The sequence below is a fragment of the Chroicocephalus ridibundus genome, chromosome 6, assembly GCF_963924245.1.
Source record: "Chroicocephalus ridibundus chromosome 6, bChrRid1.1, whole genome shotgun sequence".
Classification (NCBI taxonomy): Eukaryota; Metazoa; Chordata; class Aves; order Charadriiformes; family Laridae; genus Chroicocephalus; species Chroicocephalus ridibundus.
The window spans coordinates 61,501,746-61,519,304 of NC_086289.1; the positions used below are offsets into that span (position 1 = coordinate 61,501,746).

At 40.5% G+C, this 17,559-nt stretch overlaps 1 protein-coding gene across 10 annotated transcripts in view; it reads left to right on the plus strand.

The window, feature by feature from the left end:
* Nucleotides 1-17,559, plus strand: part of GIGYF2 (GRB10 interacting GYF protein 2) — a 77,204-nt gene that overhangs the window by 52,411 nt on the left and 7,234 nt on the right. For 3 of the 10 annotated variants that reach the window (XM_063339725.1, XM_063339734.1, XM_063339726.1), the window contains 13 exons: nt 3,022-3,239; nt 3,330-3,492; nt 3,579-3,779; nt 4,299-4,489; nt 5,197-5,356; nt 7,317-7,483; nt 7,869-7,957; nt 8,984-9,091; nt 9,647-9,744; nt 10,241-10,341; nt 11,152-11,313; nt 13,161-13,262; nt 16,199-16,357. In XM_063339725.1, the coding sequence (XP_063195795.1) occupies nt 3,022-3,239; nt 3,330-3,492; nt 3,579-3,779; nt 4,299-4,489; nt 5,197-5,356; nt 7,317-7,483; nt 7,869-7,957; nt 8,984-9,091; nt 9,647-9,744; nt 10,241-10,341; nt 11,152-11,313; nt 13,161-13,262; nt 16,199-16,357 (1,919 nt within the window). The remainder of the gene's footprint in view (nt 1-3,021; nt 3,240-3,329; nt 3,493-3,578; nt 3,780-4,298; nt 4,490-5,196; nt 5,357-7,316; nt 7,484-7,868; nt 7,958-8,983; nt 9,092-9,646; nt 9,745-10,240; nt 10,342-11,151; nt 11,314-13,160; nt 13,263-16,198; nt 16,358-17,559) is intronic. The other 7 variants (XM_063339728.1, XM_063339727.1, XM_063339729.1 and 4 more) reach the window with 7 other exon arrangements.

Consider the following 17,559-nt stretch of genomic DNA (forward strand, 5'->3'; position numbering starts at 1 on the left):
CTTTTTCTACTACTGTCCGTGCACTAGGACTTGAAGTCTGATGCGGAGGCATCTTTCTTGGCTTATACAATGGAAAAGTTGTTCTGGGTAAATGCAGTACCGCTCCTACTGTAGATGCGAAATAGGATCTTTAGACTGGGTTGAACTACCTGTAAGAAGAATGTGACCATATCTTTAAATTCACTGGCTGCTTCAAAGTTCTCTTGATTTTTTTTTTAATTTTTTTAAGCCATCTTTTTTCATGGTTTAATGGCTGCTTACCTAAGAAGCCCCTTCTTTCTGTTGTGCCAGTTCTTGCATTCATATAATGATTGCCCCTTACATTTGCAAAGCCAGTCCATTCTCTGATACGTACACAAACCTTTTTTGGTCCCCAAACTAGTGAATGATGTACAGATGTTTTTGGTTTTGTTTTTTTGTTACCAAGTCATCCTTAAGTAATAGGATCTTTAGACTGGGTTGAACTACCTGTATGAAGAATGTGACCATATCTTTAAATTCACTGGCTGCTTCAAAGTTCTCTTGATTTTTATTTTTTTTAAATTTTAAGCCATCTTTTTTAATGGTTTAATGGCTGCTTACCTTCTCTGCTTGCCTAAAGTTTCTCTTTGATATGACTTTTTTTTTGTCTTTGCTTCACCATAGAGATGAAGGATTTTCTTGGTTGCTGCTTTTTTGAAAAGGTTTTTAAATTCATCTTGGTTCACTCTGTTTTCAGAAGCAACTGCTACGAATCAAGTAGACTTTTTTTTTTTTGGTCATTGTGCTTTGGGTTTCTTGAATATCTTAAAGCAGCTTAAGTATATCTTGCTCTAAAATTGAGCAAAATAAAAATGAGGGTCGTATACAATATATACCAAAAAAGTATAATGTGTATTATTCCTTTGTCTTTTTTTTAATATTTAGTATCATTTGGTTTAGTATTTAGTATTGTTTTAGTATACATTAGAAGTTTCTTTACTGAAATAGAGAATATAACTTTTAAGAGATAAATAGCTATTAATAATCGAGACTAAAGTGTACTTGGATTTCGTGAAGCAGTATTCCTTTCTTTCACCTATAATGTCACTATAAATTGCAAGCGGTAAATTTAGCTTAAAATTATTTCTTTTAAACTTGGAATCTTGATCCTCTAACCGATGCCTAAAGATACTACAGGACTGAATTTAAAGCCATGTTTTTGTCCTGGCTGTGGTTAAAAAAACTTTAGGTACGAATTTAAGATTTACCTTTACTTTGGCTTGCTTTAAAGCTTGACAGCCCTGTACTTTGCACCTGAGTTGCTTACTGTATTCTAACAGGGTTTTTATAATCTTTTGTTGTTACTAAGAAACAAGGGCATGTGTCTGCTCCACTTACCTCTTCTTTTTGCCTGTCCACCTAGCTCTGGAAATGGGTGGGATATAAAAGGAGGTTGTGTGACTAAGTCTTTGCAAGCAGACTACATGGTAAACAAAAATCTTAATTTGAATTTTGAAGATACCTGGAAGTAAGAAAGTGCTTAGAATTCACCTTCAAAAGCCATGTTTCTGAGTCCCACTGTGGAGATCCCGTGCTGCTGGTGTAGGCACGGGAGCTGTGTAAAAATAATCGAGCATCTCCTCAGTGCACAGTCTTGAGATGGGCCATTTACGGCTGCACGGAAGGTTCTGAATACACAGGTTTCCTCCTCTGTACAAAAGAGAGCCGAAGAAGAGATGCTTGAATCTTTGTGAGCTCCAGGTTAGCAAACAGGCAGAGCTATTAATTTGTTTGGATGATAGGGCATTGCCAGGTTTATTTGCAAATAAGCACATGTGGTATAGCGAAGGCCTTGTTAAAGTCTAACCTTTTGTGTTTCCTTGATAAAATATAATCATAGAATGGTTTGGGTCGGAAGGGACCTTAAAGATCATCTTGTAATAATCTTAAAGTTCATAGTGTTTCTAGGAGTTTTGTTTTACACTTCCTGTATTTGTGAAACAAAGGTGGATTTTTGCATGGTTAATGTTAATACTTAAGGTATTAGGGTTGATGCGGAAACATTCCTCATCTGTATGAAGCAAATGGAACAGAGGACAATGTTTCGTTTCTTTATTGTGATTTTCTTGGTAGCCATTTGATAAGCATTGAGACTGCACTGATTGCACAAATTCTGAGACCCAAAAAAAAAGAATTTTTTTTTTTTCTCTAGGAAAGAGCACAGCCACCACTAAAAGCACTAATATTTGGATTGCTTTGCACCTTTTTGGTAAAGACAGCTTCTCTTGGCTGGAAAGCTGATTACAATCCTTTCACTCCCAATTTGTTTTCCTTAGCAGCAAGTTCTTTACAGTTTAAATAGCATTATTGCAGTCAGAGGATTTTAAGCTTGGTTGAATGAAGATGTCCTTAGAACGAAAAGTAAAATAAAATTTTTGCTTGACTTGGGAAAGTTTTCCCTCTTTCCTTATTATCATTCCAAGTTTTGGTATTCCATGGGTAAAAAATTACCATTCAAGAGACTTAACAGTCCTGTCAAAGGTATTTGAACAGCCATCAGTCCGTTTTCCATGGACATGCACAAAATGGTCTCTGAGCCCTTTCCTCCCAGGGAAAAGGCAGAGGTGGTTTGTTCAGGATGTAAATTTTGCAGATTGCCTAAAAGAAAATATAAAATCTTATATAAATAAAGACACCAGTAAAGATTCAAGTCAGTGACGGCTAGTAATTTCAATCAGCGTCTAATGTTGCTTGCCTTATTTTGATGCTCTAGCGTGTTTTAGATTACGTAGCCCAGCTTTCTTAGCCTTAGGTGTTTTTTTTAATGCTCATAATAGAATTTATGATGTGGGGATATACAGTGGCAAATATTTGAATCTCCCGCTTAATGGTAAGATACTCCTTTTCTTTTCCCTTGTCCTTTAAGATGCCTGTTGTTCATAGGCGGACTGTACCCTGTAGGGGCTTTCTGAATTTCTGTCACTGTCTCATCCCTTCACCCTTCCAAGTAAGCTACTACCCCCGGGACTGTCTTGTAAAGTTACTTTCCCCCTGCCTTAGACGGCCCTCGTTCTGCAGGCTGGCGAGAACACATGGAGCGACGGCGGAGGTTTGAATTTGATTTCCGGGAACGAGATGATGAACGGGGTTATCGACGAGTACGATGTGGGAGTGGCAGCATGGATGATGACAGAGACAGTCTTCCTGAGTGGTGCTTAGAAGATGCGGAAGAAGAAATGGGAACATTTGACTCCTCTGGAGCGTTTCTCTCTTTAAAGGTGAAAAGCTGTCTTGGGCCCTTTGTTCGCTTTGAGCAAATGTCCTGTTACGTCGGGTGGATTATGGATGATTATGTTGACTTTTTGTAGAAGGTGCAGAAGGAGCCAATCCCTGAGGAACAGGAGATGGACTTCCGACCTGTGGAGGAAGGGGAAGAAAGATCCGACTCTGAAGGGAGCCACAATGAAGAAGCCAAAGATCATGAAAAGACCACCAAGAAAGAGGGGGAGAAAACAGATAGAGTAGCGGCAGGTAAGGGGGAGTTCTCATGCATCTGTTCTGTGCTGCAGTGTGGAATTTACGTTAATTCAGTTACGTAGAACCATGCAATGTTACAGAAGCAGTGGAAGAAGCAGTCCAAACATCTTCACCGGCTGCCAGGTCAGATACACCACCAAAATCCCAGCCTCCAGACCCGCTGCAGACGAGCCTTTTTGAAAGGAAGGAAGAGTCTGTGCCAGAAAGAACAGAAAAAACAGAAGATAAGGAGAATCGAACGGAGAATACACCGCCAGCCAAAATGTCCAACAGAGGGGAAGGTAATAAACTTGATAGATAAATTTAGTAAGTTTCCATTACTCATTGTGATTAGTCTTGGTCTCTTTTAAGAGGCGAGGGCTGGATTATGGTGATGAAAAGCTGGAATTCACCAGCTGGTCTTATAAATACAAGATTTGTTGGATGTGCTGTCTCAAATGCTTGCAGTTCACTGGTACTTCACATTGCAACGCAGTTTAGAGAAACATGAGCTAGTTGTGGAGGTGTCTCATTGTGGTAGAGCTGTTCAGTCTGGAAGAATGTGTATGGCCAGGGAACGGGATACGCTGAAGTGTGCTGAGTTCTGCACTGTTAGAACTAAACTGTTTGTTCCTTGAAGTTCAGTTGGGTGCCTGTGCCGTAAACAGTACCAATGTGCAGTCATACATACAGAAGATCTGAAATTACTTTTGCTTTGCTGCTAATTTTGAGCTGTTGAATGTTTTCTACGATGAAGTTCTTAAAAGTAATTTTCATTTATTTTCATGTTAAAGATAACTAATTTTAACATTTTTCTGTAGATTTGGCTTCTGTTGCTGAACCTTTGCCACAGATTTCTGCAGACACAGCTTCTCCTGCCCATCTTTCTCCTCCTGTTTCCAATTCAAATCCTGCTCTGCGGCCAGTTCAGACACCTGTCACAGCTGCTCCAGGCATGGGCAACATTCCCACTGACCCAGATGATGAAGAGGGCCTCAAACACCTAGAGCAGGTAAAATTTCTCAAATTCCTTTGTTGTTGACAATGGTGAGACTGGAGGAATGCGGAATGCAAAAAATATTTGAAGCCCACAAAACCAGAAATGCAGCTGAAACTTTACACTCCACAATCTATACTGAAAACTGCTTTTCTTCCCTCCATGATTTTTCTGGAGAATAATGCAAGTCCCCGTAGTATTTTTCTGAATAAGGGTACTATACCCAGTGTTAAAGAGCTACAGATCCTATTGCTTATGACCACTGTCAAGTAGCCTTGCCATTTGCCTTGAGGAATCATAAAACAGTGTGCCCAATATGTTTAAACACAACAAACAAAGTGAAAAAAACCCCAACATACGTAAACAAAGTGCAGACTGAGTTCGTGAATGTTCAGTAACAGCTGGGATATAGAGCACTTTTCAGGCTAGCGCTCCCGTACCTGTTGTATTTTTCACCATGGTACTGCCTGGGACCCTCTTGGCAAGTAGTTTTAAAGCTTTACGTAGGCAGGTGAACTGTGCTTCTTCGTGATTCTGACAAGGTGATGGGCTGAGCTCAGGGTTGGTGGTGCAGCTATGCTAGTCCTGGAGTTGCCTGTAATTCCCTGTACACTCTTAAGCACTGCGTAGTAGAAGGTGGTTGTATTTGGTGCACTCACTTTCAAATCTGCAAGCACACATCTAACTCCTGTATTCCTTGCTGGTTTTGATGTCTCCTGCAGCAAGCAGAGAAAATGGTGGCATACCTGCAGGACAGTGCCCTTGATGATGAAAGGCTAGCAGCAAAAATTCAAGAGCACAGAGCAAAGGGTTCCTCTATGCCATTATTCCATGAAGCCATGCAGAAATGGTACTACAAAGATCCACAAGGAGAAATTCAGGGTAGGTCTGTGCCCTTTACGCTTCCTCTTTTGTTTCACAGAACAAAATTATTCACAAGATTACCGCCAACAGATACCGATGCTTGTTTTTACAAAAGCAACACAGGGAATTTATCATTCTAGAATTAAGTTTTGAAAATAGATCTTCTACTCATCACTGCCCCCACCAGCTCAGCATGTCTAATGTCCAGGATTAGACTTTATCATGGCTAAGCTTTGTCATCACTTCGTGTTTCTGTAAATTGAGGTTAGACTAAAACCTGTTTTTCATGCCAGTAGTTACTCAGATTTCCAGCCAACGGTGGAAACAAAAGAAGAATGTGACCATTTAGTAGGTTGTTGAAGAATGCATGAGAAACATTGAAATCGGTTTTCTAGTCTCAGCCTGAAGATACTGAGTATTCAGGGAAGGGTCATTTGTTTAGAATCTAGAGCAAAGACAAAGCCAGTTTTCCCAAGCCAGTGCTCACGCATAATCTCAGTTCAAATGGCACTTGCAGCCGGTGCATTATAAGTTCATACAATATGAACTGTTTCATGCTTGCAGTTTTCACTTAAGAAATACCTTGTTTGTTTGGGTTTTCTTACGGAAGTTGGAACAGGCCTTTGGAATAGGTACTTGCATCTTTGCTTTCAGAAGGTGCTTTTCTTTTCGAGGTCTCAGGGCTGTGTTTTAGCAGCTGCATAGCTGCCTCCCAAAAATGCAATTAAGCAGTGAGTTCTTTACTTGCTGTACTTTGCTAATGCTGTTTAGTGTGAACGGCTATCAACTCTAGATAGGATCTGTGGGGGGGTTATTCGTGGGATCTATGACAGTCTTTTCTCTGCAGGTATTACGTATTTTTAGGGTTTTCTTCTTGCCCTTTTAAGTTTGAAGGATGCTAACCATAAAGTGGATTTTATGCGCTCAGTGTGCTTCAAACTGGATGTTAGTTGTTGCTGGGTCTTTATTGCTCAGTGACAATCCGACAGCATTTCACTGGAGTAAGTGCTTCTTTGAATGTGACCTCCAAAAGTAAACACTCCCATGTATTTTTTTCCTGGGATACCTCTTGTGATTCCATGTTCTCTGGGAGGAATTACCTTCTAAAGATACTTTTACAGAGATGGCAAGAATTGCTGAACATTCTTGCTTTTCAGAAGATATGTTTGCAAAACTTGTATTTACATAGTTCTTACTCTGTTGAGAAACCTATTTTTTTTATATTGACTGTGTCCATTTGGATATGTGAAATTAATATAGGAATCCCCCTTTGGAGATGGTGACCAAAATCTTTCTCAGGAAAAAGAGGGAGAAGGAGGAGTGTCACTTTTTGGGGTGGGGGGTAGAGGGAAGAGAAACTGGTTTCCTCGTTACCTTAAAAAATGTAATCTTGCGCTCAGAGGTGAATCTGTTCATCTGCTAGGTTCCAGAAGCAAAACTTTTATAAAAGATATGAATTCCTCTGATTGGAAGGCAAGAGTTGAAACAGGATAAGATTGTTAAATTAGCTGTGCAATATATGTGGGGAAAGTAGAGCTGGTGCTTTTAGCACTGTAAGCTCGTGGATGCTGCTTAGGTCCAAACTGGGAGTTGCAACTGTTGTCAGCCCAATGCTGAGCCCGAGATAGTGAGCTTTGCCGGAAGGCGGGACGTGTATTAGCTGGGCCAAGCTCCACACCACTGTGGCTGCTTGGCTTTTGTCTCGGAGCTGACTCGTCTCCCTCCAGCGCATGGTGAAAGCAGTCACACGCTTTTCAGAGAAGACTCTCCGGGGGAATGCTGTAGTCACTGCAGAGATCTAGATATGTGCGTTGACGCTCCAGCCTTGAATGTATTGTCTGTCCAGACAAGTGGATGAGATGGACAGAAACGCGAGGAACTGCCTCCCTTTAATGAGCACCATGCTCTTTGTTTCCTGTATACTCAACTTGGCCTTACTTCCCCTTCCCCCCATGTATATTGGTTGGTGTTATTTCAGGTCCTTTCAGCAATCAGGAGATGGCAGAGTGGTTCCAGGCCGGATACTTCACTATGTCGCTGTTGGTCAAGAGAGCCTGTGATGAGACTTTCCAGCCGCTGGGAGACATCATGAAAATGTGGGGCAGGGTTCCCTTCACTCCAGGTCCAGCACCGCTTCCACATCTGGTAATTATGTGACAGTTACAGTATTCAAACAGTGTTGTAACAAATGGAGATTGAACTATTTTTGATTCAGCTGCTCTGTCTTGGAGTTCCAGGTGCTCCAAGCACCAAAGTTGAACCTTCTGTTAAATTACCTTTTTTAAGAAGAGAAAAGGCACTCAGTTTAAAAATGTTTGGTTTGACATGTCTGTCACTGGAAGGCTTGGTCCTGTGATGTGTATTTCACAGTCACTGTACTACAGGCTTTGTTTGTAAATGTTGATCTCTGTCTCGGTATTTTTCTATTTTCTTAGTTGTTTCAGTTCAGAATCCAACTTTTACATTGCTTGCATTTGCAGTATGCTACTAGTGTTGTTATTAAAACAGAATGGTTTATTTCTAAACACAGGGCGAGCTGGACCAAGAGCGGCTGACTAGACAACAAGAGCTGGCCCTGATCCAAATGCAGCACCTTCAGTATCAGCATCTTTTAATACAGTAAGACTGCCAGTCCCAGGGATCTTCCAGTGCCTGTGTTCTGCTCTGCCTTTTAATCATCTGGGTTCAGCTTCTTGTCACAGTTTCCTTGGGCAGCTGGGGCTGGGAGTGCTTCACCTCCAGCAGCAATAGTCTGTGTCCCCAGACACCAGAGGCTCGATAGCCTACAGGATTAGGACAGAGCGTGGGTACCTCAGGCACACTTTTCAGAGTCTGGTTTGGTGTCATGCGTAGCTGCTTCGGTGAGACCTACTGTATGGGTAGCTGTTATGGCCAAACTGAATCCCAGCTGTCCTTGTAATGCAGTTCAGGCGTTTTGGAGTCAGGGGAAGACTTACATGTCTTTCAAACTGGAGATGGAGAGGGCAGAACTTACTTTTGGCCTGCTTGCTCAGCTTTTTGAATATCAGTGGAAGGTAATGGCTAGAGAAAGCAGTTTGTCATCCATTTTTGCCCAAGATGACTGTTGTTCAGTTCTGGCGAGTTCCTGACAACTTCCTTTGTAGGAGCTTGGAGGAAAATAAGCAACCAGATAGACTGTGTGTTTGTGGGGTCCTGAAAGCATGTGCCATGAGTATGATTTTTGGATACTGATTGTTACCTCATGATTTGTTGAGGCAAGAGCCTGCCCCTGTCCTAGGGGATGCCTTGACATACTGAGGAAGAGATTGATCTGTATAGGTGGACAGTCATCATAGCCAAATTAATTGGAACAATCTGTATGTAACTTATAGAAACAGGGAAGTAGTGTCGCACAGCTTACAAGGGGAACATTGAACAGCAATAACCAGTTGACATAGTTAAGGGTGAGGAGAAATTTGGTTGTGCTCATGTGGGCCGATTTGTTGTATTTTTATTCTTTCCAAGGCCCCATCCTGTGGTTTCCTCTAGTATTTAGCATGTACATTATATAGGTCAGTGGGCATTAGTCCTGGAGAATGAATCAGTACGCAACTTCTGCAACTTGGGCATTATATAAGTAAGCAAGTGAACAAATACCAGTGATTCTCTGCTTCTCTTTTGAAGACAACAATATGCACAGGTGCTGGCTCAGCAGCAAAAGGCCGCCCTCTCATCCCAGCAGCAGCAGCAGCTCGCTATTCTCTTGCAGCAGTTCCAGGCCCTGAAGATGAGGTGAGTTAGCCCAGACTTGAGCTGAATACCATTCTTCCTCTACTCTGACATGTATATAGTGATAGTCTTGTCAGTGGTACACCCTACTCAAGTTTGCTGATGTTTGAGCATTATGTATTTTAAAGGTTGTACGGATATGGAACAGTTGCGGGATGTCGAATACTTCTTATGTATGTAGCCTTCACTTCAGAGAATGTTTATGAAAACGAGGAGGAAAATCTTGTAGTTGAAATGGTACCTTTTGGACAGAGGTGTTGTGCTGGTAACAGAAAGACTTTGCCAATTGTGTTCCGCAATACTAGATGCTTGTTCCTCAAACTAGCCTCTAAGCAGCAAATGCAAGCCTGTAGCAGTATCTGCCTTAGCTCCTGACTTGGCAGCAGGGATGGGATGAGCAGGAACTCTGCAAACAAGTAGTATTGTCCACATCATATTTTTGTTTTAAATAGAGGTGTGGAAGGAAAGGAGTGTGTTACAAGTTACTGAATCTCATGCGTGTTCAGAGCACTCTTCTCCCTGGAAGTGGCATGTTGACTCTTCCTGTTGGTATTGCAGAATATCTGAACAGAACATGATGCCACCTGTTACAAGGTCTGTGTCAGTGCCGGACACTGGCTCAATATGGGAACTTCAGTCAGCTTCACAGCCTACAGGTAAGATGCTTAGCACCTGTCAGATACGTTGAGAGGAGTTCATGGACTAAAAGCCAGCGTCTTTGAGACGATTGCTCCCTTTTTGTTGCTAGGGGAAACTATTTCTGTATCAGTATGTTTAACTGCTTCAGGCTACTTTGTCTTGCAGTTTAAATTTGAGAGCTGTGAAGAATATGGCCATTTTTCTTATGGTTAGAGTAAGCCTTGATCCAGAGGGATTGAATGTTACATTATAAAGGTGTTCTGCTCTGATGGGAGCAGTTTAAATAGCTGGTTTGCCTGTGGAATTTTGTAGGACACCCAGCCTTGCTTCAGTAATGGACAAGCCTCGTTCTACAGGAAGATAAAGTGGCCTTCTACTGACTAAGACTAATGTATTGTCATGCTTTTAGTTCATAAAATATAGTAACTGCATACACAAGACTTTCCCCTTTCAGTTGTTTTTCGTTGATGTGCTTATTTTTGCTTGTCAATGTTTGTTTTCTTCACTATCTAGTCTGGGAAGGAAGCAGTGTCTGGGATCTCCCCATTGATACTGCAGCTCAGGGACCAGCTCTAGAACAACTTCAGCAGCTCGAGAAGGCCAAAGCTGCAAAGGTCAGAAACTGTTTTGTACTGTAAGAAGTTGGGATTGCTCTTTCTGCAATGTAGCTGTGTGTCTTGAGCTAATGGAAGACTATTAGCTCTTCAATCTTCAGGCCGCTCTGTACAATTTTGATTAGGTTTTCATGGAAAATACCATAAAGAGAATATGGGTTATAGAAACCAGTTATGAAATCCTTGTGGACTGCTGTTTGGAAACCATTGCTCTTGGAGGTACTACCGACCTCTGAAGTAGGGGTTATATTTTTTATGCTTGTGATTAAAAATTCTTCACCAGCCACCTCTGTTTTAAAATGGGATCATCAGGAGCTGTCATGCCAAACCCTGAGCAGGAGCGGGTAGCTGTTCTCTTAATACTTGCATCTTTTCACCAGAATTGGTTTGGGGAATTACAAGAGTCCTGTTTGTCAGGCTTGTTTTACACTTACTCTAGTGTTAAATAATTTGTGTAAGTTTGAACCTGTATGATTCTGTACACTTCCTGAAACTGATTATTTTATGATGACTGCAAAGCAACTCACTACTAGCTTCTAAAGTCAGAGGTTATTTTAAGGAGCTGATGTAGAAAGTCTGACTAGAGAACTGGTGTTCGTTACAGAACAGAAATTGTCAGAAATTTTCTAGACTATTTCAGCAGTCTGAGCCCGGTAGGCAGCCAGCTGATAGGTAAAATTATAATTAAGGGAGAGCATCTGTCAGAGGCTTCATCTGTTATCTTGTTCCTGTAATCTCAGCAGAGTTGCCCTAAGAAACGGTGTAGGAATACGTTACCTGCATCTGAGTATAGTTTTATGTGAATTGTAGCTAGAGCAAGAGAGGAGAGAAGTGGAAATGAGGGCCAAACGAGAGGAAGAGGAGAGGAAAAGGCAGGAGGAGCTTCGGAGGCAACAAGAAGAGCTACTTAGGAGGCAGCAGGAAGATGAGAGGAAACGACGGGAAGAAGAAGAACTGGCCCGCAGGAAGCAAGTGAGTTTCCTCAATGTAGTTCATCTCTAATTAATTTTAATACTTTATAAAAACTCACTTTAAGAATCCTGTGGGGTCTAATTAATCTTTGGTAGGTGTGTATGAAGACAGTTCTAATATTTTTCATGTGAGTATATGAAATGATTCTTCTGCTCTTGATTTTAAGAGCCCAGATTGCAATCTGAGAAATGGGCTCTGATGGTTCACTTAAAGATAGGTACTTGTTTGTGAGCTGAGAGGCTTTATTCCATGTGGAATATTCCCTCCCAACTTCTTAGTGTCAATACTAGACACTAAGATTAGTTGCCCAGTTATTGTATATTTAATCTTTATTCACCATTTATGCAGTCTAGTGTTTTGATAAGGGTATGTTCTGGAGCAGACTGGAGCTTGAGCAGCTGTTTCAAGTGAATAAAATGTAGAGGGCTATAGTGGAAAAAGGGATGTAACATTTAGCTCTTTTCCCCTGTGTTTTTTTTTTTAACTTAGTATATAATTTTTTTGAATAAATGATTATCTGGGTTACGTCGTAGAGTCTGTCAGCTTTATTTTCTTGAGTTGATATTTGGGAAAGGGAGGTAGTTTGGACAAACAGATGTGTTAAAATGAATGACGTGATCTGTGTTGCAGTAGGAGAATGAATCTAGGAGTTGTAGTGTGTCCTTAATTTTACAAGAACACAGAACGGAGAAATTATTAGCTTGACGTTTCTAGCATTTACTTCTGAACTTTGTATGGAAGAAAGATTAACTGATCCTTAAGTGTCATAGGAGGGAAAGGCAGTGTAAGTTAGTTTTCACTCTGCGTGTGAAGGATAAGGGCGAGCGCATTGAGGTTGTTCGCCAAGGAGTTAGTCAATAAACGCCCTGTAAAGTAGCACATGAATAGTAGGTGGAAGTAATGAACAATTTTGTCCTTTGTAATATTTGCTATGTGCCTAGGTAGACAGTCGTAAAGCGCATTTCCTGATTCAAGACTCAGACATTTCTGAGGAATCCTCTAGAGTCTTTAGTTTTACTTGAAAGTTAGTCACAGACCTCCATTCACTCAGCGTTTGGGTTTTGTCACTGAACATCTCTTTTAATCAACTACAGTGTGATATGTAGTTAGCTTTCATGGTATCTTTAAGAATCAAGTCTGTCAACGAATGGCTCCTTGGTTTAATACGTGTACTCTGTGTACAGCAAGTCATTATGGTATACAGTGGAAAAGCATCCTTTGATGCTCGAGTTCAAGCTTTACTGCAGCACTAAAGCAATAATATGCTCAAAAGTTTTAACTTTTGAGTTAAGTTGCTTTAGATCTGTTTTAATGATAACTAATTTTTCAGCTGATCACCTGGTAACTCAATGTGTTTCATCCATGGTGGCTTCAAATAAATAGACTTGGGTTGTTTCTTTTCAGACTAACAGTTTTGCTACTGTGTATAATTACTTAGAAATGTCCATTAAATTCCAAAGTGTTTCGTCCGCTTTGGATTTGTACAGTAAACAATATGATTCTCCCTTTTCTGAGATGTCATGGGAAATAATTACTTACAAGGAGGAAGCAGAATGCGGTCGAAAAGCGGTAACAGCAAGTATCTTAGTTCATTACCACTGGAATAATTGCCACAATGCTTAATTCTGAGCAATAATGTCTTGAAAAGGTAACAAAAGAGTTTAAGCACTTCTCTGGAAAGAGAAAATAATATTGTATTCTGTATTTAAAAAAACAACAAACTGGTCTAATATTTGAATCTGACTTTTGTACTGGAAGGCATTGTAGAATCAGGGATGAACTGATTTATTAGCATGGATTTATACAGAGGAGATGATGCTTAACAAATTTGATTAACTTCTTTTGAGGAGATGACAGTGAGAGCTGAGAGGGGTGAAGCAGTAGACTTAATCTGCCTGGACTTCAGGAAGGCTTTTGATGTAATACTGCATAAAAGACTAGTATATAAGGTTAGTAAATATGCTGTTGATGGTGAATTCTAAATAAAAAAAAAAAACTAATAGAAATTCAATTCTGTAGGATGAAATGTCATACCAAATGTTGAATCCAGTTCTGTTCATAGTTTTCATCAATTACTTGCACTGTAGAATTGCAAACAGTAATGCCCAGTTTGTGTAACTCCTGTATTTCTTTTTTGTTTCTGATCTGATATTTCCTCATTTGTAATGATTGTTCACTTTCAGGAACAAAATTTGAGGTTTAATAATTAGCTAACAATTGTTTTCTCTGAATTGTATCTTTAGTGCTTTCCTTAAAATACCTGGTTCAAAGATGAGAATCAAAAAACTAAAAGATTTTAAGCCCTAGAAACATAGACAAGCAGAGTTGCAGGTGTTACTAACTACAAAAAATTTTCTGATAGTTTATTTAAGAATCCAGAGTCTACTGAAATGAGGCTTGCTACTTAAGGATTTTCTGCAAGATTATAAATATTTTAAGATCTGAAAGAGGTTGTACAGCAAGATACGTGTGCTGGAAAACAATTATTAGAAAAGATGCTAATGAATATTTGGATTCTCTTGGAGCAGGGAGCCATGAATATGGGAGCAGTAAGAGCCAAAGGAATGAGTCTGTTTCCCATACAAGTCAGTGGCAGAAAGCTGGAGAGCTTTGAATGGTTTTGGTCACATGCTCAAACAAAAACATTGAATAATAAGAAGATACAAAAGTAAATATTAAGACAGCCTTTTCTATAGCTGTGAAAAGTAGGAAAAGAGAATTACATCAGCCATGTGGTTCCCAGCTTTTCATAATCTTGCAGAATTTTTTCCTCACAGTGGTACAGCACTGTTCATCTTTAGTTCTCTAGGAGAGAGAAGTCTTTTTTTTTTTTTTCCAAATTGCTGTCATTCACCAGTGTCTCTCCTGGCATGCCTGAGCATGAAAGAGATCCCTGCATTTTTATTAATGACAATTCCAGCCTCATTTCCCAAAGGGAAAGTAGGGCAGAGATGCCATTGAATCGCTGTCATAAAGGAGGACGTGGTGACTTTGTGCATCTCTCAGGTACCACGTTTAACGTCAGTGAGTAGTGGCGAACAGCCCCCCAGCCTGGCTGGCAGCTCGGCATCCCCAGCTGAGATCCTGGTGTGTGGTCTCCAGCCGAACAAAGCAGACTGGCACACCTCCAGCCTCCTCAGTAGGCTTTTCAGCAAAAGAAAAAAGCAGGATTTTTTGTACTGGGGACACTTGATGATTGTGACTTGGCTGCATGTGTCCAGTTAATTCAGTTACAGGCCCAAGTAACAAAATGGTCTGGGTGTTGGGTGTTGTGCTTGAAGCTTTTGTGAATATGACAAATCAAGAACTTGATTAATGAGAAAATGACTCACAGGCTGCTGTTTTATGTCCAGCTAGTAGAAGGAAAACTTACACTTATTGCACTTACATTTAGTGCTAAACCACTTAAGTGATATACAGGAATATTAATTACTTCTTGGCTTGCAGCCAGCAGCTCTTCAGTGCCACAGGATTGCTCATAAGAACAACGTTCTGTCTACTGACAGTTACATTGTAAACATCTGAAATTAGCCATTGTCAGAGAGAAACCTGGTCCAGTTGTTCAGTGAGCTGGATGGCAGTTTATCTATGCTGTATGTATATGAAGGTTTGGTATCAGATTTAATAAAAGCGTCTTAGATTTCAAAATTAACTTCCTTGATTTACCAGACTTCAAAACGTATATCCATGCTGCGCAATTAGTCTCCCTTCATCCTGGGGACAATGTATTGCTTATAAAAAAAAGTTGTAAGAGTACGATTGCACAGTACTGATCATTCCAAAGGAAAATGTATTTGGGAAAGCTTGAAGAAGTTCCTGTCCAAAAAGTGTAGGGTCTTTAGGTTGAGCTGCTAGGGTAAGGCAGAAAGTGGAGAGAAGAACAGAAGGGATGAAAAGCAGGGTGGCCTTGACACAGTTGCCGGACTTCAGAGACGGGAAAAGGCAGCAAAAACCCAAGGCTGTTTTAGACAAGGGCAAGTCAGAGCTGGGGGAAGCATGGCACAGGCGTGCTCCTGTTAACAATATACAGGAAGCCAGCAGAAGGCTGGTTGTGCCCTATTCCTCCAAAAAGCAAGGAGCAGAATGGAAAATTTTCTGTTTATGTTGATCTTCAGAGGAGTAGGAGCGGGTGCTGATGTTTATTTTTGAGTTAAGTAAACAATTTTGCCACTTGTGAAGCAAAACATAATGTATTGGAAGCTATTTAAATAATTTAGGGATGGCCAAAAAACCATCATTTATTGGAAGCTATTTAAATAATTTAGGGATGGTCAAAAAATCAAAGTCTTCAAGAGACCTTTCGTTGCCCGTAATATTTAAACAGGAATAGCCCAGTCAAACCCCCTTCATCAAGTTCCACGTCTCTGGGACTTCCAAAGGTTCCAGGGTCCTGAAGTGCGCTGGGCTTCTTCAGCTTCTGTCTGGAGACATGGTTTGAGTTTTGCAGTGCACTTGATTAGAAACTCCTATAAGTAGGAAAAGCTTCCAACTTAGAGCTGACGGCCCCAAAAAAGGAATTATTGATACCCACACATTAAAATTTACCTGTATGTTCAAGTACAGTTAGTACATCTTGGAAAGAGTAGTCTCACCCTTTATCATTCTCAACACCATTATTTTTAAAACCAAAGATAGGCAATGATTTAATGTATTTCTTTTTTCATTAAAATAATGAATTCATGTATGAGATGCACTTTACATCAAAAAACTTGTTAACTTGTGGGTCTGTAGTGTTTAATGTAGTTGTTTTGGTAGTGCTTAGCTTGGAGCTAAGGAGCTTTTCTTGAGGCCATATTATCTGGCCAGACCGTGTTGTAGTCTGTGTTCTGATGTGGTTCGTCAATAAAATGGCATTTATAGGTTGACATTGTGTTCCCAACTCCAGGAGGAAGCCCTGAGGAGACAGCGAGAGCAGGAAATTGCACTAAGGCGACAGCGGGAAGAGGAGGAGCGGCAACAGCAGGAGGAAGCACTTAGAAGATTGGAAGAGAGAAGAAGAGAAGAGGAGGAAAGACGGCAGCGAGAGGAGTTAATTCGTAAACAGGTGAAAAATGGCAGAAAAGGCCTAATATATTTAATTATGGAAGCTGCCAGAGTGAACAGGCTTTGAAACTTGCATCCATGCCTGAGACACCATCAGTTTTGGTGGAGGAAGGCAAAGCTTCTAGACAGCATCAAGTAAATGAAAAATAGGTTGTTTACCTGTATCCTGATTTCAGATGAAATAATCAGAATCTGATCTGCCCTTTGGAAAAGATACCTGTGTTGGATGAGGGTTTTCCTTCGTGTTTGAGCCTTAAGAATGGCTTTGCAGCACAGTATTTCTACTACTTTCTTCAGAAGAAAGGCAGAGTACAATACCAGTGTAATAATTTGCTTTGAATTGTCACTCTCTGAGCCTTTACTATAGAATTATCATCATAACATCATCTGAGATGATCAGTTTTGCCAGTCTTTCCATACTATGCCAAGACTATACCCTCTATCAAAGTTTCAGCTTTTTTCTTACCTTTTCTTGTCTTGTTGTTAAGAGGATTTTTTTCCCCCAGGATCAGCTTTAGAAGTCCATATTGGGGAACCTGAGCTTCCAGTCCCCTAATTGATACTGTCACAGTCCCTAAATCAAACTAGTCTTGAAACACGATTGGCTTCACATTAACTTCCAGGTCCATTTCAGAATTGTCAGTTATTATTTACAAATCCTTTTTCAAGGCCCGCCCTTGTAAGACATTCATCCACTATTTCTGTCCCACCACACAGCCATCTCCTTTGTTAGCAGAAACATCTTTTCCTTTCCAACTCTAGTGTTCAGTAACAACAGTAAACATCACAGTCTTTGTCACGTGTCATCTTCTTTCACGTCAACACCTCTTCTGCCTTTATTCCTGTCAATTTTTATTCCATTGAAACTATAGCAGTGCTTGACTGTAAGCGTAAGCCGATAGAAGAAGCTCAGATTTGCAAAGTGCGTAGCTCCTAGGAGGAGGAAAGTGGTGTGAAATTAGCTGGTCTGAACTAGGGAGATGTCATACTCTCCCAAGTGCCTTGGTGGAACAATGGGAAAGTTACAGTTTGAGGTGATACAGACTATATTATTGGGCTTTCTTGTCTGAGAAATGTAAAGCTAAATGAACCTAACCTAATCAGCACAGATTACAGGTATAAAGGTGCCTCTCTGTTCTGTCAGGCTCTCAGTACTGGAGAGTAGAAGTAATTTAGATTTTCTAAGTTTACTTAGACTTTACT